This window comes from Cyprinodon tularosa, unplaced genomic scaffold (assembly GCF_016077235.1).
Source record: "Cyprinodon tularosa strain WSP-4 unplaced genomic scaffold, ASM1607723v1 ctg636, whole genome shotgun sequence".
NCBI lineage: Eukaryota > Metazoa > Chordata > Actinopteri > Cyprinodontiformes > Cyprinodontidae > Cyprinodon > Cyprinodon tularosa.
The window spans coordinates 554,152-580,971 of record NW_024039381.1 but is presented as its reverse complement, the minus strand read 5'-3'; the positions used below and the strand labels follow the sequence as shown (position 1 = coordinate 580,971).

General features: G+C 35.7%; 2 protein-coding genes across 5 annotated transcripts; both read left to right on the top strand.

Moving 5' to 3' along the window:
• Positions 1-8,415: 8,415 nt before the first annotated feature.
• On the top strand, positions 8,416-14,704 carry glrx2 (glutaredoxin 2). 4 transcript variants are annotated; one of them, XM_038308384.1, is made up of 4 exons: positions 8,416-8,476; positions 11,311-11,377; positions 11,799-11,975; positions 14,009-14,704. In XM_038308384.1, exons 2-4 carry the CDS (start codon positions 11,312-11,314, stop codon positions 14,162-14,164), a joined length of 399 nt encoding a protein of 132 aa, XP_038164312.1. In that variant the 5' UTR covers positions 8,416-8,476; position 11,311; the 3' UTR covers positions 14,165-14,704. The 4 variants fall into 4 exon arrangements, with proteins under 4 accessions (XP_038164312.1, XP_038164313.1, XP_038164310.1 ...); XM_038308385.1 differs by lacking the exon at positions 8,416-8,476 and adding an exon at positions 8,520-8,541; XM_038308382.1 differs by lacking the exon at positions 8,416-8,476 and adding an exon at positions 8,551-8,689.
• Positions 14,705-17,004: 2,300 nt separating this feature from the next.
• On the top strand, positions 17,005-24,879 carry uchl5 (ubiquitin carboxyl-terminal hydrolase L5). Its single transcript, XM_038308408.1, has 11 exons — positions 17,005-17,207; positions 17,612-17,675; positions 17,766-17,871; positions 20,417-20,542; positions 20,684-20,745; positions 21,380-21,510; positions 21,729-21,792; positions 21,880-21,982; positions 23,775-23,888; positions 24,053-24,151; positions 24,514-24,879. Exons 1-11 carry the CDS (start codon positions 17,132-17,134, stop codon positions 24,556-24,558), a joined length of 990 nt encoding a protein of 329 aa, XP_038164336.1. The 5' UTR covers positions 17,005-17,131; the 3' UTR covers positions 24,559-24,879.
• The last annotated feature ends 1,941 nt before the right edge of the window (positions 24,880-26,820 follow it).

Here is a 26,820-nt window from a genome sequence, read left to right as displayed (position 1 = left end):
TAGAGTAAAACAAATTGTTGAACCACACTTTAGGCAGTTGGAGTTTTGAGGGATTTGATTGACCTTTAAAAAACTCTTTAAAATATTATAATTGAAACTCTCTGCCACCTAGAAACATTCAGCTATTCATACTTCTACTTTTCCAAATATGGGAAATTTTATATTTGTTTTACATGTGAAAATACACAGAGACGAACTAGAGCAAGCAGAATAAAGCCTGCTGAGACCAGCACAGGTGCTCTTGGACTCCATACACATATTGCTCGCCCCTTGGGCCTGGATGTGTAAACTTTGTCACTGCCTTATTAACGTTTTCTTAGACTCCCTTTGGGCAAAAATGATGAAGAGAAGATGCTGACCATCTTTCTTTTTGGTAGATTTTGACCATGTTTCTACCTTCTGTCAAATACTAGGGATAGTGGCTTATCCTTTTAGAATATGCTGCATCTACTGAGAGTAGATGCAGCATATTCTGCAGTAAATGCAGTAAATCAAAATTTGATACCCATCTAATATTGAAGCTTTGTTTACACAAAAAAGCTAAAGCAATATATTTTTATATTATAGTTTCATTTTAGAATCACTCAAATTCTCGGGGAAAAATACAGATATTCAACCCCCCACAAAATTAGTCAGATTGAAAATGTGCCTGTGTGGCTTTGGACAAGTCCAGAGAGCTGTCAAAGGACATTATAGGCATGGCATAGCACAACACTGTAATGCAATCAACATGAAGTATAATATAAATGTGATTGTTCATGTGAGTTTTATGAAATGGGAGATATGAATAATTAGCATCAGTTGCACTTAGTCTGGAGCTCCATCCAGGATCTCTCCTCCTGGCGGGGGGGATGGTTATTAAAGAGGTGATGGATCACTTGAAGTGCACCATGCAGTAATGGATTGAAATCTTATCTCTCCTTAGCAAATATGCAGGCATCATAAGCTTGCCAGCGAACATCTGTATGACTCATAGAAGCCTTTGGAGAGACCGCTCTGCTCATACAACACCAAGAAGAACTAAGAAGCGAAACAAGTAGCCTTTATTATAAAGAGCATAAATAAAATAAATCTTTACAGATTAATAGTGATAAAAAATGCTTTCAGGAAGTATATATATATATATATATATATATATATATATATATATATATATATATATATATATATATATATATATATATATATATATATATATATATATATATATATATATATAAAGAGAGAGAGAGAGACTCTTCAGACTGTATCATGTACGGTACAACAAGATATGTTCATGGATAATTTACTTGGTGACAGTTTGTTGCTTCTAAGTAAAGCAGTTAAAATTTAACGGAAGCTTTACACAATATCCCCTCTGAATGCAGAGCATTCTGTGCTCAATTTGCTGATTTATACCAGATTCTATAAAAGTCTCTGTGCCTCTAGACAACATTTCTGTACATAATAGAAAATGACTATAGAGACAGACAAGACCAACTCTGACTTCAAGTAATCTTTCAAGTTTAAAAGTTAATTTCAAGCTAAGCACTATTTTATTCTTATAAAGACAGACTAAAGTTTTTATATCCAACATGTTAATATATTTTATCTGTCCCAGGCTGCATTTCATTCTTGAACCTTTCAGGCCTGATTGGCCAAACTAAATTCAGTACCCTCCTGTCTGCAGCCTCTCCTAACTGGGAATATTAGCATCACATAGAAATAGAGCATCTTTATAATTAGAAATATGAACTTCAGTTAAGCTTCCCTTCCTGACTTAAACTTACAGAATGAAAAATTGCAGTGACACAACTTTAATGGATCTGTATAGCAAGCATTATAGATTTTAGTATTAGTTCATCGATAAACTGACCAAAAATGAAATATTATGTGCTCTACTAATTGCCTGTTAAGCGGAAACTCAACAGCATTCAATCAAGCAATGGCTAGAAGCTACACTTTGATCAATGAAGACTAGAACTGAGACTTTTCTTCAACCTTTCAGGCATGAAGGAGTGGGTAGCTGCAGGAAAGTCTATTATGTGTAGAAAAACACAAAACAAACCATATTAAACTCATCAGATTTTCCTTTCAAAATGTAAGATAAATTGATATTAAAAGGACAGGGCTTTTGCCATCATTCCATTTTGTAGATATGGAGTGTCAAAAGTATAAGAGACAATGTGGTAAAGTGTTCATAATGTAATATCACTTAAACAACTTAGATTTTAATCTGCACAATAAAACTTTCTCTAGATTAAACAAACTAAAGCTACCGGAAATTGAAATTAGTGTAAAAATTTAACTGAAGAACCAATTCAGAATAGCTTTATATAGTTGGATGAAAAATAATGGAAAATATATAGCCTTTGTGTCACTACCAACCTTTTTCTTAAAGGTATTGTGGAGAATTTTTTAAAAGACCCGCCCCTCATACACACTTCGCAGACAACTTTTTTTCTTACGACCCTCGGCCTTTTTCAAAATACTGCTGGGAAAAAGGTGAGCTTCAACGACTGTCTGAAACCGTAGCTCACCACATATTTACGATTGAAAGTGCACATGTGCACAAAAAAGATAGCTAATGGGGCAAGCACATAGAATGGCCTTATGTAAACATATCACCAGAATGATTGACAATTAGGACGACCGGGAGATGATCCACCCGGAAATAAAAGATCATCCTCTATAGCTTTTAACGTGAGGAGCCTTCTGCCTTTAGTCTTCTTCTGTGTCCAGCTGTATGTTTTGTCTTTTTTTTTAATATGTTCTAATAGCACAAGTTCCTTATTGTTTCTTGCTGTTTTCTTCATATGTTTCCATTACTGTCTGTCCCAGAGGGTGCAAGAGCATGTTTTTTATTTTCATGATAGGGCTCCAGAAACAGCTGCCTTCCCCTAAAGAAATTAATAAGCACATCAAGACACATACACACACACATAAATAAAAACATTAAAATATATAGAAGGGCACTGCTATAAACAACTTTTAACAACACTTTTAATCCATACCTTGAAACTGTTCAGTTTAAACAAATCAATACAATCTCATCAACTTTTCTTTTTTTCCAAAACATATTTACAAACATCAACATTTATGGACACACAATTTATATTAAATTGGACTTTGGACATTTGGAAAATATCCACACAGTTATGTTTTATCGCTAACTCCCTATGTCAGGCACTCAGAAAGTTTGACCCAGAATTCAAGCATATAGAACAGAGGTATAACAGGTCACGTGTTTATTAAATAATAAACATTTAAAAAGTAAAGAACAGAATTCAGACAGGTGGTTTCTCCACAGCTTGCGTCGGGAGCCGCCCCCAGAGTTTAGAGTGATGAGCAGAGCAGACTAATGAGCAGGCGCCGGCTGACGCCGAGGAGCAGAAGTATCCGTGGGGGTAAATCCAAAGCTGTCGTTGCAGAACCAGGTTTCCAGGCGAGAAGATCAGAGAGCCAAAGAGGTACTAAAAGAGAATCCAAGCCGAGGTTAAAAGACAGGTCCAAGTTCAGCAAACAGGAAGAAACCAGGAATTAGTCCAGAACAGATTAGTCTAGCAGAGCAAAACGGGCAGGCAAAACTTGGAAGTCAAAAAGCAGAAACAGGTCAAACTCAGAAAATCATATGTCACTGAATAGCTACACTTACTCTCAAACTAAGCTTGAATAATCTGGTGCCAATGGCAGGAAAACAGGAAGCATAAATAGCAGCTGGGAACAGGTGGATAAGATGAACGGTAATGAGCAACCGGGCAAAGACAAGTTGGATGGAATGAATAATTAAGCCAGCCATCAGCGTCAAGACCATGACAACCTGTACATTGGTGAAAAATGCAAGGCAAGTTTCTATATCTGTTGGAGGAAGCTTACCACTAAGATGTGTTGTCAAGTTTTCAATAGGAATAAGGTAGAGAAGCAGTATGAGTCACACTGGTTCAATCTTAGATTTGCTGGATGGCTGTAGGTCCCAGCATTCTCTGACAATGTTTGATGTAATTCTTTTTATGAAAGTGATAATCTGCTCAACTTTTTTATTCATTTTTTACTAAAGCATGGCTATTATGAAGAGCTATGGACATATTTTTGATTTTCTTAAGGTCCTGGTAGCACAGATTAAGTATTATTAGACACAACTGAATCCTCTTGCCTAAATGTAAAGCTTTTCTGCTATTCCTTTATAGAGCAAGCGTGTGTGGGCTTTTTCCAGCTATGCTTAAACACAAACGGAATCGAGGGAAATCAGTAAAATCAGAGGCCTTGAATTGCTGGTAAGATTAAATGTAGTCGGTATTTTATATTCAGGGATTGGCTCTGACCTCATATTACCCAGACGGGGAGGAAATGACATGAATAAATGAAATCCACTGAGACTTTGTGAATGTCTTTCAGAGGTTTCTACCACAAATAATGCAATCCAGACAAAGCAATGTCAACAACCCACCCAGACAGACTCTAATTTGTCACAATAAAGTATCAGAGCACTAATGACAAAGAGGTGGAGGATATAAATCCCTCTAATGACTCCTCATTTTTCTACAGACAAATTATCTACATTGGAAAGTCAATTTTCAGGGAATATTTTGAGTTCCTCTCTTTTCCTCTCCTTATTATCTTGTGCCAACAATTTTACAATGAGAGCCCAATAGAACGAACTCATTGAAATTAGATTAGCATTCAATATAGTATCTACCAATTTCTGATCAATTATGTTTCTTTCTGTTATTTTATTAATTATAGGTGTTTCTGTGGTGCTCATTGGTGCAAATCCATCTACAACGAATTTGTCACCAAATGCAACTTGTCAGCACTTCAATGCAGCTTGAAATGCTTTTTGCATGCGTCATTACCAGAGTGTTTTACAGGGGAACTGGAGCACATTATCCTGAAAGTGCTTTCCTATAATAGCATAGATTAAGTAAGACTGTTTTGCATTCACGTCATTTAAAAATGTTAAGTTCGATTAATCTATTTTCTCGCTGACAGTATTAAACATCATTTTTAACATGTCTTAGTACAGCTGTTGTAAAGCACTCAAGACATACAGTAAAAAAAAAAAAATCATTATGCCTCTGATGGTTTAATTGGTGACTAACTGAATAATTTTTTTGCCTGAAAATACACAATCGATGCCTAAAGCTTACATTTTAAGACTCGTGAAATTATCAAATTACATTGGCAACTATGTAGCTAATCAGATTACTTTCTAGGCATTTCTTGACTGAATTTGTTTTAAACATGATTCTGAGACTATGAGTGTCTTCTGTTTTTTTTAACAAAATACTGTCTTGCTTTTTGTTTGTGTTTTCTTTGTCTAGACTCCATGGCCCCAATTTATAAAGTGAGATTAGTGAGAACTCAAAATAAGTTTGGGGGTTAATCCCTGCATACTAAGCATTTTCAGTTTCAGAGAGACATATAACTCTTATACTGGATAGCTCAATCCTGAGAGTTACTCTCTGAACCTACTCTGAGGCCCGTAGCCCTTTGAACTGATCTTCAATCTTTGAATGAGTACGTATAAAGGTGCAGTTTCAAGGTAGCAGACCAATCACAGCCATGAGCCAGAAGGCAGAGCAACGTATTTCTCCTGTGGGGAATAAAAACTCATCTTACGGAAATACGAAAAGGAAAAAAACAGTGAAGAGGACTTGGAGCACATAGAAATAAAAGACATAAATATAATTTCCTCTGTTTAGTTGGACTTCTCAATTCAATATTGTTTGGACTACAATAAGCTGATGCCAGGATTGCATCATATTAAGACAAGCAGTGAAACATTCTGAATGGAATCATTCTACTTTCTGAGCTGTGACAGAACTCAGCTGGACAAAATCTACTCTGCTAATAAATGCAGCCCTAAATGTACAGAAATACCTCAATATGTTGGGGTTTTTTTCATAGTAAGGCCCTTTATTGATTATTTTTCTTAAAATCATATCCAGAGGTTCTAGAGCAGTCCCCACAGCTAAACTATAATTTAATGTTTTTCATGTAAAGTTCATGACATATGGGACAGAATAAAAACTTGCAGACCAGAGTATAATTCATTAGTAAGTAAATGCCTTTGGAGGTTTGAGACGGCGTCATCCAAGAGACCAAAAACTAAGAATTATTTATTATATATGTATTTGTAAGATTACCCTGTTGCAGAGGGCTGTATGTATATATTTGGATAGTATACTTAAGCTTATTTAAACATAAATGAAGGTTTTGAGAACAAAAAATATTGGATTGAATCTTTAATCATATTTTAAACCAAAAATCCAAATATTTTAAATGAAATTAGACAAATATTGTGCTGATATAGACATCAAGCTTAATAAACACTCTTTTGGCTTCTTTTCTGACCTAAGTAATTGTAAATATGAAACATATTTCTTAATCAAAGTGTTAAAAAACGAGTGTCCATTTCAATTCCTATTTTCTGAGTATTAGCTAAATATCTATATGAGAGCAGCTTTATCGAGGTTGGCAAGATATAGTGTGAGTAAAACAAATAAATAAAATATTCAGACAGCTGAAAAGGAAAAAGACAAAGACAGACAAGGCTGCAATGCAGAGACATTATAAGTTGTCTGATTTGGAACATCTATTTATTTATAAACTTTTGGAAGATTTGTAATGCATTTTGCAATTTTTTTATTATTTCTTTTCAATCAAATCATATATAAATCAAATCATATATAAATTAATCTTAATTTAAGTGACTTGAAATGTATATTATAGATCTTGTAAAATGTGAAGATTCAAGTGTGGATGGAAAGAAAGGCATTAAAAAAAGAGTAACTTAAGGCAGCGCAATAACAATCTCCTGAGCTGGTTATCTGAAAAAATGAGAGATGTTCTTAGACACCTAAGAACATTTAGTCAAATTTAGAATTGGATGAAGTAGTAATGAAATGTCAGAATAGAGTTACATCACAGCAATAGATCCAACTCATTTCCCTCATCTCTCAAAAAACAGAACAGAACATCTGAAGCAATCAACAACGGTGCAACAAAAGCTGCACCATTCTGATCATTATTTTTTGTCACTAGTCCCACATTAAAAAGGTTTACTAGTTCACTCACTATGAGATATCCTGTTTCTCCCTTATGTTTTGATATATATTATGTGCCTTGGACTGTAGGCTTAGTTGGAAAGAAGGTTTAAATGCAGATTAATTTAACCTTAGAAATTTTCAGAATAAACAGTTAAATGTTGAACTAAAGCTTGGTACAATATGTGGTGTAATGTGGAAACGTTGCACATGTAGTTTACATTTACATTTATTTGCAACATGTTTTGTGACTGAAATGTTGTAAAATAATACTAAATGGGCAACAGGGTTTTAGGAAATTTCCTGCAGTTGTTATGAAATACAAAAATGTTCACAATTACTTGACAGGTTTGAAGTATCAGGCAAATTATTACATGGTGTAAAATTATTACTGTACAATGAAAAAAAATCAAAACAATTGACAAACATTGAACACAGAAATACTGGTGAAAATAAACATAGGATTTAAACATTCAAAGTCCACGACGGAGTATTTCAGCTAAGTAAGAGATTTATTTATTTTTGAGAATAAAGTTGTAACATTACGAGAATAAAGTTGTAATATTACGAGAATGATGTCGTCATACAACAGCCTGTTTCAGAAAGAAATATTTTCTAATTTGTCAAACCAGAGCCAAAGTGTAACTTCACATAATGCTCGACATTTGAGCGAAGACAGTCCTTCTTGTAAGAGTTGTCATAACAAGTAAATTTGAGGGAAAGAGTATTATTAAAGAAAAATGTATGGAAAAATGACAAAAAAGGTAGGATGAAGAAAAAAACAGGAAGATGGTTTTATAAAATTCAGAAGATAGTAGGAAAAAGAAGAAATGGAAGACAAAATAGAAAGGAGGAGAGAGTAATAAGGTTAAGATTTGGGCATACAGGACTTAATTATACACTTTTCAAAATTCAAAAGTATACTACTGGCAATTGTGATTACTGTGGAAAATATGAAACAATAGAACATGAATGTCATAAATATGAACGCGAGAGAAGATGTATGAGAAGAGAGTTTGAATGTATTAAGACAAAGATAAATTTATTAGATATTTTGAGGAAGAATTTGGGGTGTAAACATATACAAATAATGATTCGATTTTTAAAGAAAACTAAATTATTTCATAGAATTTGATTATAGAGAAGGTGAATGTGTGTATGATATAGACTGGTAGAATACAAAGTTATGTATGTGTATATGTATATAAGTTTTATTTTTTTTTTCTTTATTTTTTTCCTTAGAAATTATATATATGTTTATTAGTAGATAGTCCATCACGAACCACACTCCATACCAGTAGGTGGCGGTAATGCTACTAAATGTTTGTTGTCCGTGAACGTTTGCTTCCCTTTCCAACCTGTTGGTGGCGGTAGTGAGCATAGATATCCATGAGCGCCTGCCAACACTAACCGAAGAAGAAGAAAGACGCTACATCCGGTCTTCACGTAAGGTGGGATTCTGATAAAAAAAACTGTGTCAACAAGGGGCAAAGGCAGATGGAAAGCCTTAAACTGTGTGGTGTGTCGCTCCAGAGCTGCTTATACACTAACCGCATGTTTCATTCGGGGCAAAAACTCGAGTCTTTACTCGCCGTTTGTTCTTTTTTCACCACATTCATCCGGGCAGAATGTCTTCGTAGGGTGGGCTGGACAGGCTGCAGAAGGTCATTCCCGCTTCAATATCAACCAAACTTAACATTTATATTTCCTCGTTTTAATGCTCCCTTTTTTAATGGTTTACTTGGTATTAGCAAACCATTCAGCAGCTTTTTGGAGATTGCTGTCAGAGACGCCGAAACTAGCTTTGATTCCTCGCTTTAGTCAGATTGTTAGTAAGGACGATGTTTAATTTCTAATTCGAATACAGGTCGTAAATGAGGAAAATAAGGTCTCAACTGTTGTAAAAGTTACTAATGTTCTGAAACACAGCCGGTGATTCTCACAAATGTTATTCTGGTTGTTACAGTATAAGAAACATATTTTCAGACTCAGACCACGTTACATAAGATCTTATAAAAGTGAAACACCACCTAAACCAGTCCCATGTGGACAGGACCGGATCACACTGAAAACATTTTCTTCTAAATATAGTTTATTAACTTTTAAGCGCAGTAATATTAAGTTTCACCTCAGATAGAGTACAAGTAGAGGTTTGAAAAAATCAATTGTTTATAGAATGTGTTTATTAATTAAGCTGCTTGTTTTAAAGTTTCACAAACCTGTAAATTGATTTAGAAATAATGTGAGCTGTGTAGATTAAATTAGACCAGGTCTGAATCCAAGCATTAAAGTTGAATTAATCCAGGATTGTCCGCTAACATTAGAAGTCATCAAATATAATGTTCTGAATTTTTATGAATAAATACTAAATGTTTAGAATCTGTTTTACATAATCTACATCCAGCACATACACTATATTGCCAAAAGTATTTGCTCACCTGCCTTGACTCACATATGAGCTTAAGTGACATCCCGTTCCTAATCCATAGGGTTCAATATGACGTCGGTCCACCCTTTGCAGCTAGAACAGCTTCAACTCTTCTGGGAAGGCTGTCCACAAGGTTTAGGAGTGTGTTTATGGGAATTTTTGACCATTCTTCCAGAAGCGCATTTGTGAGGTCGCACACTGATGTTGGACGAGAAGGCCTGGCTCTCAGTCTCCGCTCTAATTCATCCCAAAGGTGTTCTATCGGGTTGAGGTCAGGACTCTGTGCAGGCCAGTCAAGTTCATCCACACCAGACTCTGTCATCCATGTCTTTATGGACCTTGCTTTGTGCACTGGTGCACAGTCATGTTGGAAGAGGAAGGGGCCAGCTCCAAACTGTTCCCACAAAGTTGGGAGCATGGAATTGTCCAAAATGTCTTGGTATGCTGAAGCATTCAGAGTTCCTTTCACTGGAACTAAGGGGCCAAGCCCAGCTCCTGAAAAACAACCCCACACCATAATCCCCCCTCCACCAAACTTTACACTTGGCACGATGCAGTCAGACAAGTACCGTTCTCCTGGCAACCGCCAAACCCAGACCCGTCCATCAGATTGCCAGATGGAGAAGCGCGATTCGTCACTCCAGAGAACGCGTCTCCACTGCTCTAGAGTCCAGTGGCGGCGTGCTTTACACCACCGCATCCGACGCTTTGCATTGCACTTGGTGATGTATGGCTTGGATGCAGCTGCTCGACCATGAAACCCATTCCATGAAGCTCTCTGCGCACTGTTCTTGAGCTAATCTGAAGGCCACATGAAGTTTGGAGGTCTGTAGTGATTGACTCTGCAGAAAGTTGGCGACCTCTTCGCACTATGCGCTTCAGCATCCGCTGACCCCGCTCCGTCAGTTTACGTGGCCTACCACTTCGTGGCTGAGTTGCTGTCGTTCCCAAACACTTCCATTTTCTTATAATACAGCTGACAGTTGACTGTGGAATATTTAGGAGCGAGGAAATTTCACGACTGGATTTGTTGCACAGGTGGCATCCTATCACAGTTCCACGCTGGAATTCACTGAGCTCCTGAGAGCGACCCATTCTTTCACAAATGTTTGTAAAAACAGTCTGCATGCCTAGGTGCTTGAATTTATACACCTGTGGCCATGGAAGTGATTGGAACACCTGATTCCAATAATTTGGATGGGTGAGCAAATACTTTTGGCAATATAGTGTATGTAGATTATGCACTGCATAGATTTTAACCAGCATTCACTAGTGTCAATTTTTAATGGGAAATACAGCTCATAAAATCAGTTTTATACCTTTTCTTTAAATTGGGTGTCAGCTTTAGCTTTGCTGTCAACAATTATTTTAATTTTGCAGTTTTAGTAATTCACTTTTTAAACCAATTTTCCATTTACATATACAGTTTGCAGTCTACTCTAAAAGAATAGACGCCTCTTGGCAGTTTATGTATCAACCATTTAATGTATACGATAAATAGCAGGGCCCCAGAGTGGTCTGGATAGTGAACTTAAGTTAGCAGATCTTAATGAGCACTGATGTGCCAGCAGTGCTGTGAGGTGGCTAATCTGGGATTATCGACCTCTTAAACCTTACTGCAGTAGAAGAAAGGCTTTTGAGTAAAGCAATACTAGTGAATGCATGGTGTTACTAATGATAGACTATGATGGTTTGTTTTTTTATTTTCGCTCTTGTGCTTTGTCTTCTTTTCCTGCCCTCCTTCGGTTTTATCCCGTTTCTAAGGTCATTAAGTGGATTTATACCTTACTCTATGTGTTAGATCTCATAGTCTGATTGTTGCCCTTAATTTGTTGTTCTTTGTCGTGTTTTTTTCAGGATGGGGAATTTTACCTCCTCCAATTCTGGGGGTCTCACCAGCACAGCCTGTGTTCAGCTTGTTCAGGTAAGAAGATGTTTACAAATCTACCTCCTTCTTTGTTACAGTTAATGTAACGTGCAGTGGATGACAGCAGCCTATAAAAACTGAGAGTTTATAGTATTTTTAAAGACATATACGTTAGAGTTGTTTCTTAAGATGTATACCTGCTCTTGTAATAGTTTGTCTGGACATCTATTATTTTCATCTTGCAGGGTGTGGCCAATTTTTTCTTTCTTTTGAGTTTTCAATTAAAGCCATTATTGGAGTGAGTTGAAATCTCTCTCAAATGTTACTAGTCACACAGAAAAATGACTTAAATAAAATAGATTTTAAGATTTTGATTAAAGTGTCTAGTTTATGCTAATCTCTAGTTAAGGACCCCAAATATATCCTGGAACTGTTCAGTGAAATTGTTATAACAGCCTATCTTTTCTTAACCTTTTAGGAGATGGTGTCACAGAACTGTGTTGTCATATTTTCGAAGAGCACCTGCCCCTATTGTAAAATGGCCAAAAATGTGTTTAATGAAATTGGTGCCAACTACAAGGTGATTGAACTGGACCAACATAATGATGGCAGGAAACTTCAAGAGGCCTTGGCACAAATGACTGGCGCCAGAACAGTAAGTGTTGGATTTTAAAATCTGACATTTAGGGATCAGTTAGTTTTAGCAGAATTTTAGCAAACAAACAATAAAATAGGGAATAATTCAGCTGCAGTTGATCCAAAATGTAATCTTTCCCCTCGAAGGACTGTGGTTTTAAAAGTAATCTTATTATTTTATCAACATGTTTCTTGTAACTGAAAGAAGTCCTGACTTCAAATTAGTGGAGGCAATTTAACTTGGGGCACATGACTGTAAACACAAAATGATGGTCAGCAATTATAAACTTATTTAAAAAGATATGTGGGTGGAAAAAAACACAACTCTTTTAGACGTATGCTTAACAGCGTGCTTTAAAATGTAATTATATTGACTGATGAGAACATGTAATAAATAAAGCGGAAGCTCTCAAAGCAAATATTTTCTAAAAAAGAATAGAAGCCACGGGTTTGAATTAATTGAAAAGTGATTTTAATTTTTGGATTCTCTTTACTCAATATGTTGTCAAAATGATCAAAGTTCATTATCATGAGCTTTAGTTAGGGCTGGGTCATTAATCGATTTTATCAATTAACCCAGGGTTTCCACAGGTCATTAAAAATTATTTAAAGTCATTAAATTATTATTTTTTAAATTAAGGCCTTAATTGGCATTAAAATTCATTAAATGTGATTATCGTGGTATTCAAAATGCTTTATTTAAAAAAAATTATAAAGACAATTTTGTCAGATATATCAGAAATAACTTGTTTGTTTACTTGTTGATGGCATTAAAATTATTTCCAAGAGCATTACAAAGCATTCAGTTAGTTACTCATTCCTGTATTAACCCTGAAACCAATTTCACTTCTTTATGAAGATTTCAATTTAGTAAATTCTGGATTTTGTTTTGCCACCGATCCATTTCTTTGGGCTTTCATGTCTCTGAGTCACATCAGTTCATCACAGCTGATAAATGATCTGACTTTGTGATACCACTCCCTGCAAACATGTAGTGTGTCATACTTTCATTGTTTGTTTTTAAACATGACCATTTTACAAGCAGGCTTCACTGCTTAAATAAAATTTCTGTTCAAATTGAGGTAACTTCCCAGAAGGGATGATTGATATCAAAACTAGTTTTTGAAACAGTATATGTTGTTATTTTTTATTATGAAACATCGATTTTGTAGGAACAAAGTCTGAGATTGGATTATAAAGCCTTATTGCCCAGGCCTGCATTAGTAACTTTTCCTTAATCACACTTTTTTTTTTTTTCTGTAGCCACCAACAATTAATGATTCTGATCCGATGGTTGCCTTTTCTTCTTGGTAAAATTTGTAAAACTCGTCTTGCAGTTTTAGTTTTCTCACACAGTCTCCTATTTTAAACAGTTAGGTTTTCGATAGACCTTCTTAAGCTTTTCCAAAGCACATTTTGGTATTTTTATGATGATAGATGTCCACATATCAACTATTGGACTTGCATTGTTTCTGTCTATCAAAAAATAATATATGAGGATTAGGGCAGCATCATTTTATGGGTATTATGCAATAGGAACATTATTGGTTGTTATCTTAATAATGATGGATGCTAAAACCCCCTTTATTATGGCTTGCACAGTTTTTCCGTTGCTCTTTGTGATCCTTATCTTAGTGTATTCTGCTGTGAGAATCTATCCAACAAGGGAATTGTATATCTGCATATGGATCCTAAGCCGTAATATTTGGTGTACTAAGTAAACCTTTGCAACATTAATACTACAATGACTATTATTTGCAATGTGTAAGAATTGTGTAAGAAGTAAGAATGATCAGGAACAATCTAATTACAACCAAGGCTTAGACCGAATATAAACTGGAAGCTTTTGAAGCTCCAGTGACACGGTCTAATTTGATGTGAGTTTGAGATATTGCTAAGATATATTTAGTTCTTATATATATTATCCCCTAACTGCTAAACTGCTAATTATAGTTATTTAGCAGTTATCTATTAAAGCTTAATCCCTCTTTATTTTCATTATTGCAAACATTGATAGTCTTCTTTTTTTTCACATTGTTTATTTTTTTTAAGGTGCCCAGAGTTTTCATCAATGGAAGCTGCATTGGAGGCGGCTCTGACACCAAACAGCTCTATAAGCAGGGCAGGTTGCTGCCCCTCATCGAGCAGTGCTCCCCCTGCTGTGCTGCCGAAGGATCGAGCAGTGGACACTTTGAACCCTCTAAATGACTAGCCGTTTTAGTAGCCTTTTTAAATCCTCTTTTATTTAATTTTATGTTAAAATTTATACATTTTTTGAGCATGTCAGTGCTCTTTGTTCATCAAAACCAAGAAAATGACTGATGTTTATTTTCTTGGATTTTCTTAAATCAGTCTATTTTTATTGAAATTCCCTAAAAAAGCAGTAGACACTGGAAGGACTTCAGTTGTTTCTGCTTTTGTTGTAATACAAAATGTAAAGAAAAAGAGAATAGTCGTATTGCAATACCTGAAACTGTTAAAAGACTTAAATGTGAATATTTCACATGCACACTTCACTATACTGCTCTTCATGGAAATAATGAAGAGTAAAATATATTTAAGTAAATACAGTGGTTGGTGTTTTCTGTTTTGTAAAATTATAGCCAAAGCTGTGTCTAATTGAATGTTTACTAGAGGAATGCATGGCAAAGGGTTAATGGCCTTAGATGAGGCTTAACATAAGGAATTATGTTTGTTTATGTACATTATATGTTTATTGTTTAATAAACATGTAAGAAAGAAGTAGAATCTTGTGGTGAAGTTTTTTTTTTCAGTAATTAAGAGTCATCCAGGAGACAAACTATTTATTTTTCTAAATACAGAAAGGTCAGCCTACTGTAAAAGTATGTGATGGCACTGTACAATAAATGCATTAACGGCTGCCTACATTTGTGGAATAAAGGTTAAGAGACTACTGAGACTTTACGAATATTAATAGAAAAGCTTTCTTTCTTTCACTGTCTCTCATTTTTGTTTTAATTACAACACAGGTTTTCTCTTGAGGGAAAATAAGACACGATTTCTGATTGGTTTAGCACAATATTACCCTTGATATTAAACCAGGAATTAGTATCAATAAGTATTAGTACCAATACGTTATATAGTTCTTTCTAACAGAAAGAACTACATAACTTATTGATAGGGAATTGCTCTGACTTAGCAAGGCATGCCATATTGATAATGTAAAGCACTCAGATTTAGTTCTATATGTTATTAATCTGGGATTCCGTCAAACAAATCCATTTGGGAAAAGGAGGGTTGTTCAGTAGAACCTCCCTAGCTGATAAAGCGAAGCAGTTTGGCTTTAGCCAATCACAGTAATAGATGAAATGGCGTCAGACGGCATGAGAAACCACTACTTATCATTTCACATACAGTTCCTCTATTAGATATTGAATTTGGATCTCGATCAGGGCTGCAACTAACAATTATTTTGCATTTTCATAGATATATCAATTATTTTTTGATTAATCATAATTAAACCAGACATTGTACATTTTTATCTTAATTTCAAAATGTTTAAATATTTTTTACAACCTTTGCATAATTACTGTTCCTCAGTAAGCTGCAGGCATGTGTTAGAGTCTCTATATTACTCAACTTAACGATTAATCAATTACTAAATTAGTTGAGGATTATTTTAATAGTCGACTAATCATGATTAATCCGATTGTTTCAGCCCTAATCTGTATACAGATGTAATAGCAGCAGGTATCCGATGCGTTCCTTATCCTGCGCTGCCATGTTTGTTGTCTGCGATGTGTCCTGCAGTTCTTGGTTACTTCCCAGCTATATGTCCCGGCTTAAACTTTAGTACTGCAACAGGATTGGGTGATCCCAGATTTACTTTTCACAAGTTTAGCATAATGGCTTTCAATGTGACGCTCTACTTGATATACAGATATATGTAAACATTTATGAGATATTCATATCTGATTGACAGTAATGAAAAGGAAAGAGGCAAAACAAAGGGGAGAAGCTGATAAAGGGAAGAAGGATCAATAAAATACAAGATGACACACTAGGGGTCTGCATCTACACTTGCAGAGAGAGAGAGAACGATAAAGAACAATCAGAAAAAATATGACATTAAAAAATAACATAACTGCAATATACGCATTTTTTTTTATTCATACAAGATGCAATTAGGGGCAACCACAGCTTACTATGATGTTTGTATTGATGTGTATCAGTGATATCAGTCATATTGATTGATTTACTTTATTGATCTCACAGTGGAGAAATGTACTCGTTACATTGTTGGATCCTGGTTTTCCAAATGAAATGCCAAATTTGCTGTCATCTGAGAGCTTTGAACAGCAGATCAATAATCCAGTCCTTGTTCTTCTTAGCCAAGATATGAGTTTCACCCTGCCTCTGTTTCAGGAGTTAGTTTTACAAAAAATAATATAGAAGCTGAGTTCCGTAAAAATTCAAAAAAATTCAAAAAATATCCACTGGACTTGGTTTTCAAGATTTGAAGACGTTTCGCCACCTCTCCAGGAAGCTTTCTCAATTCAAATGTCTGGATCCGCAGTGAGTTTGAGTCTTATATGGACAAGGCCTTGTATTGCTTGGAAACATGCAATAAAACTCAGCTATAGAAGCTGAGGTTTTTTTAGTGGTGGGTCTTGAAGCATTTACTCCTAACAGTACATGACATGTTAATGTCATGCAGGTTCAGTGAACTTTGGCATAGATCCTCTTGTTTCCCCTCATACTTTTCCTCACACTTTTTATTTCCAAAAATGTAGTAACTTACTAACTTAACTTATCATTCCAATTAAGTTTGGAGGGTCATCAACTCCCTAAGACTATGCTGGATACAGTGTTGCTATAAACAAGTCTTGGATAAATAAAATTACAGGCTCTTGAAATTCCTCCAGTTTGATAATATATCTATTATTATTTAAATTCATGCATATGCATTTCAATATTTGACTTTTAGAGAGAATCGGACGGGTATTTTATATTTTAACATTCCTTTGCGGTGTTGTAGCACCCCGCCGGTACGTCCCCTACATCAAATCGCGCATACCCAGCTGGCCGACAGTGCACCGCATCGCAGTGAGGTCACTGTGCTACAATTAATTAGCCTAGCTAGCGCGTGCACTACTAAGCTATTAGCTTTTGATACATATTTATGATCTAAAGGTTAAACTGTGAGTTGGAAAAATGTCTGGAAGCGCAGGAGAATGGTGTCTGATGGAGAGCGACCCCGGAGTGTTCACCGAGCTCATTAAAGGTTTCGGTAAGTGTTTTCTCCGGAACGTTGGCAGCTCATTCAATGTGATGTGGCTATGCGTCAGCGCTAGCTAGATGTTGCAAAGCTAGCTTTTAAATTAGCTACTTCTGACCAATATCCTTCATTGAACGGACATATATTTAGCTGAGAACCTTATAGTCCCATCTGTTTTTCGGTTATTTGTCTAATTTGCATGCGTTGACTGTGTAACGGTAGCTAACTTCATTTTACAGTGTTGCATAGCTAGCATTACTCAGCTTTCAAAAACTACGGCGCGTAAAAAAAAAAAAAAACAAGCCTTTCTTAACGTGAGCCTGCTATCACTCAGGCTGGATATTATATCCACATTTTAAGCTAGGCCTTTTATCAACAAGCCAAATAACGGAATAATGTTGGTTTTTATTTGTTAGGCTGCAAAGGAGCTCAGGTTGAAGAGATTTGGAGCATGGAGCCTGAGAACTTTGAGAACCTGAAGTATGTCTGTCTATGTGTGGCACTTTTCTACCTTTAACACGCCTCCTCCTTGTAAGGACCTTTAATAACAGTTTTGTTTTGTTTTCCCAGGCCAGTCCACGGCTTGATTTTTCTCTTCAAATGGCAGCCAGGGGAAGAACCAGCAGGATCAATTGTTCAAGATTCAAGGCTTGATCACATTTTCTTTGCTAAACAGGTACAAGGTTTGGGCTTCTCAGTTAGACAAATTCACAGATAGAAAATATAAAGTCTTTCCATCTAATTTGCTTCAAACAAAAAAACTAAATTTTTTTTTTTTTTTTAATGGTAACTTGTTTGTCAAAAATAGTGATTCTGCTATGCATTCATTGCATAACTGCTAAGTTTAAAACATTACTGGAAATGCATTTCATTTTCTAGTTGTTAATAATTTAAAGGAGTACCTTTTTATAATCGATCCCGAGTCAAAACTATATGGAACCATTTGTTACAATTATACTCTTTTGAAGCTTGTCTTTACCAGCAATTTGATCTAGAATCTAACATTAGTACCTCTTTGCATGAGTTTTTTTTTTTAAAACATAAAATTGTAAATATTTGATTTTTAATTTGATTTAGGTCAGGACTTTGAACCATTTTAGTAACCAAAAAAAGTCATCTTGACTTGCTGGGCTGTGGACCTTTTTCAGCCTCTGGTGAAGATCTTACACTCTGCAATGTTTAGCAAATCACTTGGAAATTTTTCTGGCGAACTTTGAATTTATAATCTTAGGTCCAACGTCAAGTTTTGCATGCGCACTTTATATAAACACCCTTTAATATTAAATTGGTTACAGTGTATAAATAGTTGGGCCTCATTTAGATTTTAAGGATTCATCTAAACAATAGGAAAGTCTCAGGAAAAAACACAGAAAAACCCATAATGGTTGCTGTGCAATTTTAGAAAACATTATTTTGCAGCGTCTATGAAGCTCTTCCAGTATAACATTTTAATAGTTATTTAACTAATATATATTTCTAGAGCTACATGATTTTCATATCATATTTCTCTGTCCATTATTTCCTCTTTCAGAGTTTCTCTGCCACTGCCTCCTTATTTCGTGATTAATATTCAGTCATAGTTGTTTAACAAGGAAAAGGCACCAAAGCCTGAAAGATGTTGTTCAATATCACTGTAATAAATCAGTAAAAACCTTATAACTAGCTCTGAAGATAAAAATGAATACATACAGGTGAAACATCACATTTTTGATAAACCCTGACAAAAGAGCAGGCAGCTTTTAGCAAGTTTTGCTTTTTAAAATCATCTTGTTTTGATTTCTACTCTCAGTAATGGTGGAGCTTCCCTTCCTGCCCTTGTTTTGATTTTATTTGTTCTGTTTGTTGATAAAGTCATGGTTTATTTTGCTCTTCTCATGTTGAGTAAAATAATACAGACCTATTTAGGCTACAGGACTGGCTGTTGCTCGTTGCCTCTGCACCACAAATATCAGAATTAGAGTTTTTAAAAGGAGACGTACTCTGAAAAGAATTGATAGTCAAACGCTGTATCCAGATGCAATACTTGTTTTGCATGATATTGATATATATTTTTTTACATTTTTGTTCATTTACTTCATTCCTGCAAAATATCAGACTTTCCTGCTTACTCGGAATGGGTTCTGAAAAGCCAGAAATTAGGACATTTTACAAAACCTTCTGAGATGTTCTGTATAGGGCAGGTACTGGTTGACTCCACCTAAGCTTAGTATAACTGCAGCTAATCCAGAGTTAATAATAATTATTATTTTAGCAGTTCTTCCTGTGTGCTGCCCGTCAGTTTAGATTAGGCATGTCCGAAGTAGGTCCTTGTGGGCTGCTGTCCTACAGGTTTTCAATAGCTGTGTCCTAACGGCCATCCTAACCCCTCAATCACTAAATACAGTGGGTAAATATGGGGGACTTCATAGTGAACTCAGATAACTGGCCGTTCAGACAGATGATCACTACTTATTGCTCCCCATCACGTGACTCTGGCTCCCCGCATGATTTGCGATGAGAGCTCTTGCAAAGCATTCTGGGGTATATCTGCTTCTCTAGTGACCATGGATGATCACTAGTTTTCAAGATGCACTGTGGGAAATTTTCAGTCCACTACTTTTTCATCTACTAGACATATAAAAAGGTGTAACCACTATATAGGGGACGGACGTTTGGACACAGACAATGTTTCTCGGGTTCAGCACAGCTGATTCAGTTAATATTAGTTCAGTCAAGTTATTTTCATTTACATCATTAGTTTAATTCTTAGATGTTCAAAGCTTAGAACATTTATTTAACCCTACTTTAAGCTTCTTTATAACTCAGTCCTGGCCTGTTTGGTGTTCCTCTTTATTTACATGCTGCAGTTTGTTCCTGAAAACACTTCAAGGCCTTTAAAGAACAAACTTAGACTAAGTTAGACCCTATTTAGGCACCATTCAGAGCAGCCAGTTTCAAGCACCTGCAGGGTCTCAGTTGCTCTCCTCCTGATGCCATGGTAGTATGGGAAATAAATCTTTGTTATGAGAAATAGAAATGGTTTTGCTATGAAGGCTGAAACATGCATACAGAATCCACTCTGCTTACATTATGCACACAGTCTCTGCAACTACATGAAAGCCTTTAAGTCCTCCAACAAGGGGAAAACTGTGAGGATTCTGTAAAGGCCTGTTAATATTTACCAGAGGATGTTCTCTGGGTTTTTCAACTTGTATGATTTATACTCTGTTTTCCATTTCCAGGTGATAAACAATGCATGTGCCACCCAGGCGATCATCAGTGTTCTGCTCAACTGCTCCCACCCCGACATGGTGCTGGGAGACACACTGACGGAGTTCAGAGAGTTTTCCCAGAGTTTTGATGGAGCTGTACGTAAACGGTAGTTTTATTATTCTAATGGCTGTGTTTTTGTTTTGTTTTCGTGTAATGAAAGAAAGGATGAACTACTTGACCTCTAAGGCCAGAGTTCAGCTGGCCTTAGTTGATGATCTTCTCTCTTTGCTCCTCAGATGAAAGGTCTCGCTCTCAGCAACTCTGAAGTGATTCGACAAGTTCACAACAGCTTTGCCAGGTGAGTGCTTGCTTATTTAATTCCCAACTGGAGAAGCTGTGTTTGCTCACCTGATGTTTATTTTTAGCCACTTGCAATTTGGTAAATTACATTCTTATCTAGAGTTATTATTGACAAGACTTTCAGTCTACAATCCGTAACCCCAGCATCCACTTCAAGTTCTATTAACGGCAAACATTGCCCACAATGAAAACAATATTGTTGTAAAGAACAAGCCTTAGGTGGAACCAAACCTTAATTCTTTTTATTATTCTGAGGCAGAGGGAGGTTAGGGGTCAGCGCTAAGGGTCATAGCAGAGCATTGAATCATGAACACATTAGATTTTGATTAAAAACTAGGCACACTCCTACAAGTTGAACCTCATAACAAACCTCAATGAAGATGATTATTCTAATCTAAATATCATTATATGAGCTGGAAAATCTCCAATTAATAGAGAAGTATGCATGCCTATTATATGTGAAAATCAGGAGTATTCAGAATCAGAAATACTTTAATAATCCCAGAGGGAAATTACTTTTGTTACATGCTCCAGTTACAGTTTTATATGATATGATGATCATTGAGTGATTTTTTTTTTTGTGTCTAACTTAATGTTAGATTTGTCTGACTGGGTTTCATTGTGTTTTGAAGGCAGCAGATGTTTGAATTCGATGCAAAGTCTTCAGCAAAGGATGAAGATGCTTTTCACTTTGTGAGCTATGTTCCTGTAAACGGCCGACTGTATGAGCTGGATGGGCTTCGGGAAGGACCCATAGACTTGGGTAAACATAACTTTCCCCTTTCTGGATATTACAGTGATTGAGATGCCGTGCATGTGGTTAATCAATAATATAAATGAATAAACCTATGTTTTCAACATGAGATCCTGATTATCCTTTTCTTTGACATACTTGTTAGTTTCTAAAACTGCAGCTCTTCATAGTTATGAATGTACTTCTGGAAACTATAGGTTTTAATAGATATCACTATTATGTCACAGGAGTCTGCAACCAAGATGACTGGATCAGTGCAGTTCGCCCAGTGATTGAGAAGAGAATACAAAAGTAAACAATAATGTAAATCTGTTGTTTATTTACATATATAACTAAAGCTGAATTAATTCCATCAACGTTTGTCTTTTCCTTCTTCAGGTACAGTGAAGGAGAGATCCGATTCAACCTGATGGCCATTGTTTCTGACAGAAAGATGGTATATGAGAAGAAAATTGCAGAGCTCCAGGCTCAGCTCACAGAGGTAAGTCACAATGAGACATAATATTACTTTTCTGATTTTGAGGCCTTGATATAACTTTTTCCCCAGAAGTAAAGATATATCAAATAAGTCAGTCTTAAATTCAAAATGAGTAAAGCTGTGTTTACTCTGACCTCCTGTCTGCCATGTTCACTGTTTAGGTTGTTATTTTGTCTAATAAGAAAGAGTTTTGTATAAAAAAAAAAAAAAAGCAAAATAAAGACACAACGAGATTAGTAATAGTAAATTTGCCAGTTTTTGATTTATTAAGGTAAGAAAAACAGGATAAATGTTATCTCTGATTTGGATTTGATTTATTTAGTGGTCAAAATAATTTATCGTGAATTATTTTATTTTGGACATTATAGAGAACTCTGCATCACATGTATGCATACATAGCATTCACACAAAGCTATAGCTCAGATCTCCATTCTTAGGGTGTCAGTTCATACACTTGACTAAGTGGGTTCAGTTTCAGTGTTTAGGCTCTGCCTCATTTATCTTATTAAAAATGATTGGTCTACATAGCCGTTAAAAAATAGTATCAGCAGCCATGATCTCAGTTAGATTTAGGGCTGCATGATTGTGGAAATAATACAGCTTTTATTTTTAGCAAATAGATGAACATTTATTTATTGTGTTCCTTGATGTTGTGAAAAAATTACAGTATTTTCTGTTGTAGACCCAAAAATAAGTTTAAACATGAAATCTGGAAGGAAATCTAAAATGGAGATAAATTAATAAATCACAAAAACGTTTACATGATCAGAATTAATAGTACAATTTGAATAAACTAATGTGTTCACATTAAGGACATTGAGCCAATAAAATATTCTGTTCTTGTACTTTTATTTGTGCAAAATGTATTCAAGAAATCCCAGTTACTCTTTGTATAAGTTACTCACCCAAAGTTGAAATTGAAGTTTTGTTGATTGGCTTTGTTTCGACTTTAGATATTCTCACTCTGAACTGTTCAGTTTGCTAACACTGCGGCTTTTGTTTTGAGTGCTGATCATTTTGCTCCTTCAAGTTTTTGTACCTTCGCAGTTTGCGTCATATTTCTGTTTCCGATATGAACTGATTGCAGTAACATTCAGGAGAAATATTAATGACTTTGTGTTCATCCATACCTGCTACAATGCATATCTCAATCCCAGCCAGAATTGCTGTCTTTACTTCATTTTTCAAACTCTGCATTAAGAAACTGGGTTTAATGTTGTAATAAGACAGACGTGTGAATCAGACTAGAGCTGTTGCAGATTAAGAGCCTATTTCCAAAATGGTTTTGACCAAAATGCTTTAAATATATAGTTCATCGCTATATATTATATATAAATTGCTATAAACCATATATAGTTGATATCAATTAAAGCCAAAAACTCTAAGAACAAACATTTTGCATTTAAGGTTAGAGGTCTGAAAATAAGCTCTATCCAGAATTCACCATAGTTTAAGCTTCACCTGGTTTGATTTTTGTCAAAATCAAAATGGCTGTCAAATAATTAATTGATATTTTTTGTACTTTAAATGAACTTCAATGCTCAAAATTGCAATTTAGCGTCAGTCTATGTATGTATTAGTGGTCAAACTAGGACACTTAGGCTTACCACCACTAGAGGTCAGCAAAGCATTATTTTCATTGCTGACATTGGTATTAGCAAAGTTAAGTTTGCAGGGACAGATCAGTATTTTCTAGGAGGCTTATGCTAAATTATAGGGACTAATGATTTCATTTTGTTTTCTCATTTTATCATGTAATATTTTATGAAATACATTTCTATTACGCTATTTTCAGGATGAGCCAATGGACACAGACCAGAACAACACATTTTTAAGCACCATCCAGTCAGAGATTGCAAAGTACCAGCTTCTTATTGAAGAGGAAAACCAGAAGCTGAAAAGATACAAGGTAAGTCACTGTTAAATACAGTGAAATTTGCCAAACAAGAGATCATTTAAACTTTTCAAGTTTTAGTGCATCTGTATTCATTTAACGAAAAAGGTTGTTGTTTCTGTTCTGAAAAAAGTTAGCTATGCCCAGTTTAAAAGAAAAAAAAATCTGGTTTCTCTTAGGTTGAAAATATTCGACGAAAGCACAACTACCTTCCCTTCATTATGGAGCTACTGAAGACGTTGGCAGAGTACCAGCAGCTAATACCTTTGGTGGAAAGGGTAACAAATCAGTTTTCCAAACTCCTATTGATCCTGAGTGCCACAGGTCTAAGAACAAAAGTACCATGACATTTTAAAATGTGTGACATTAAACATGCTGAATAATTTAATGAGCCATCTGGGGGCGGCTTGTGTTTTTTTTTGAGCTCTTGATTTGGGATAAATAACTTTTTAAGAGATGTACAGATGGAAATTGCAAAAAAAAAAAATGCTTCAGTTTTTTCACTAGAGGGCATCATTGGTGAATATTATAGTTTCACCTGTAAAATAGGTCCATTTCTAAGAAAGGGTTCAAAAGTTTTCTTTACTGTAGATACTGTACCAATCTAAACAGCAGTGTGTGTGTGGGGTTTTCTCAACAGGCAAAAGAGAAACAAAGCGCTAAAAAGGCTCAGGAGGCCAAGTGAACAACATCAACATTCACCAGAAAGGTTCTGATCAGACGCAAGCAAGGAATCACCGTGAAAACCAGTCACTCTTTCATCAGTGAGCAGTGAACAGACTCTGTACTTCACCAGTTAACTTCATCACAGCGAGCATGGAGGGCGTCCTGCAGCACACTTTGGCTTCCAGTGAATTATTCAGAAAGAGCTGTGCGGCATTTGTAGCACAGAGACTGCCTGTCACAATGTCCCCATGTGTTTCTGTTGGCGCTAATGCATGTCTGAAGGAAAAATGTGGTCTTATTTTGTTCTTATTTTCATAATAAAATGTGTAGATGTTTGAGGTTTTTGTTGAAGGGATTTTGATCCCAGCATCCTTTTTTTAACCACTTCCTGGAAGTCAAATTTTTGTATTTACAGTGAGCTATGTTTAAAGAACTGTAACAGCTATGTGCATTCCATCCTAAAATGCCTCAGGACTTTTCAGTAAGTTTACATGTTTGATGTAAAGTATTTCATTTAGACATCTCTCAAACAGGATGTAATTTGCATACCTACGTCATCAACAAAATGCTGATTCATTTTGTTTTTTCATCATTGAGTGATTTATATCAGGTCATCGAGTAACATGAAATTACATTAAAGTATTGCAAAAGAGTGACAGAAATAGGCAGAAATAGGCAGTTAAGTTGCCCACAAACCAACAGTTAATTGTCAGCTGTATTACAAACGTGTTGTGGAACAACAGCAACTTGGCCACATAAACTGACGGAGCGGTTACTGAAGCAAATAGTGTGAAGAAGTCAATCACGCCTTTAAACTTCAAGTTCTAAAACAGTGTGCAGAGAGTGTCAGGGAGTGGGTTTCAGGAGAAAGGCACTTGTCTAACTGTATTGTGACAGTGTCAAGTTTGGTGGAGTGGGGGCTTATGGTTGGGGGTTGTTTTTCAGGAGCTGTACTAGACCCCCCTGGTCCAGTGAAAGGAACTCTGGATCTTTCAGCATACCAACACATTTTGTACAATTCCATGCTCCCCACTTTGTGGGAACAGTTTGGATCAGGCCCGTTCCTCTTGCAACATCACTGTGCACTACAGCACAAAGCAAGCTCCATAAAGACATGGATGGTAGAGTCTGGTGTGGATAAAATTGATTGTCCTCCAAAGAGACCTAATAAAACACCTTTGGGATGAATTAGAGTGGAGACTGAGAGCCAGGCCTTTTCGTCCAACATCAATGTGTGACCTCACAATGCTCCGGAAATATAGAATTCCCATAAACACAGTCCTAAAACTTGTGAACAGCTTCCCAAGCTGCCAACGTTGGACCAACATATTGAACCCCTATGGATTACGGCTGGGATGTCAATAAAGCTCAAGGCGGGTGAGCAAATGCGTTTGGCAATAGAGAATACATCGCTACATGTAGGATATGCAAGATATAGGCCAAATATCACCAAAATATTTGATGACAAATTATTCAGCATTTTGATTAGAATGGAAGCCTTTTCTCCTGCCATACAGCAAACAGCTGGAATTGTACTCAAAGCTGTGCAGACAAAAAAAAATTTAAAATAACTTATGTATCTTTAAGCATTACCTGTTTTACAGTTGTTAGTTTTCAATATACAATTCTGTAAATAATTTGGAATATTCATGCTTAAAAATTTTTTTTAGTCTGCTTTAAGATTTAATATATAACTATTGTACATCGAAAGATTTCACACCTTAAGACATAAATCAAAGAAAAGAAAGGAGATTCATTATCTAAAACAAATCAGCTCAAAGAATAAGCTAATAGATTTAGAAAGTCTGTTGTGTTGAACCTGTTTTTATAAAGCTTAGATTGAATCAGCATGAATGGAAAGCTACAGAGAAGCTGCTCATTTGCCTTAATTGCTGCTCCTGAACAGAGTGTTCGTCTCAAAGCCATTGCATTCTGACGCATCTGTAGCCTGCTGACCAAAGTGAGACGCAGCCTGTTTCTAATTTTAGATTCAGAGTTTACATATGCACCTTGAGTACTTGTTGGACCTGATCCCAGGAGTCTGTTGCCTGGTCTGTGCATGACAACGAATGAAAACCTCATTGATCTTATTACCAGCTGAGGAAAAAAAAAGACATCTCTTTTATATTACTCTGTCTCTCAGAATGTGGATGAATAACAAAAGTATAAAGCAGCAGGATTTATTTTGCTTACCCTCACCTAACTGCTGTATTTAGTCTATTTTTAAACACATTGTCTTATATTTTCTTGTAATATATATATTTTTTTGAGTTACAAGCTA

Excerpts from the sequence above, each read along its gene's own strand:
- glrx2 (XM_038308382.1), top strand. The coding sequence starts at position 8,580 with ATGTTTCATTCGGGGCAAAAACTCGAGTCTTTACTCGCCGTTTGTTCT. Across the intron at positions 11,378-11,798 it reads CCTGTGTTCAGCTTGTTCAG|GAGATGGTGTCACAGAACTG; the intron begins GTAAGAAGATGT and ends TTAACCTTTTAG. Across the intron at positions 11,976-14,008 it reads AAATGACTGGCGCCAGAACA|GTGCCCAGAGTTTTCATCAA; the intron begins GTAAGTGTTGGA and ends ATTTTTTTTAAG.
- uchl5 (XM_038308408.1), top strand. The coding sequence starts at position 17,132 with ATGTCTGGAAGCGCAGGAGAATGGTGTCTGATGGAGAGCGACCCCGGA. Across the intron at positions 17,676-17,765 it reads GAGAACTTTGAGAACCTGAA|GCCAGTCCACGGCTTGATTT; the intron begins GTATGTCTGTCT and ends TTGTTTTCCCAG. Across the intron at positions 23,889-24,052 it reads AGAAGCTGAAAAGATACAAG|GTTGAAAATATTCGACGAAA; the intron begins GTAAGTCACTGT and ends GGTTTCTCTTAG.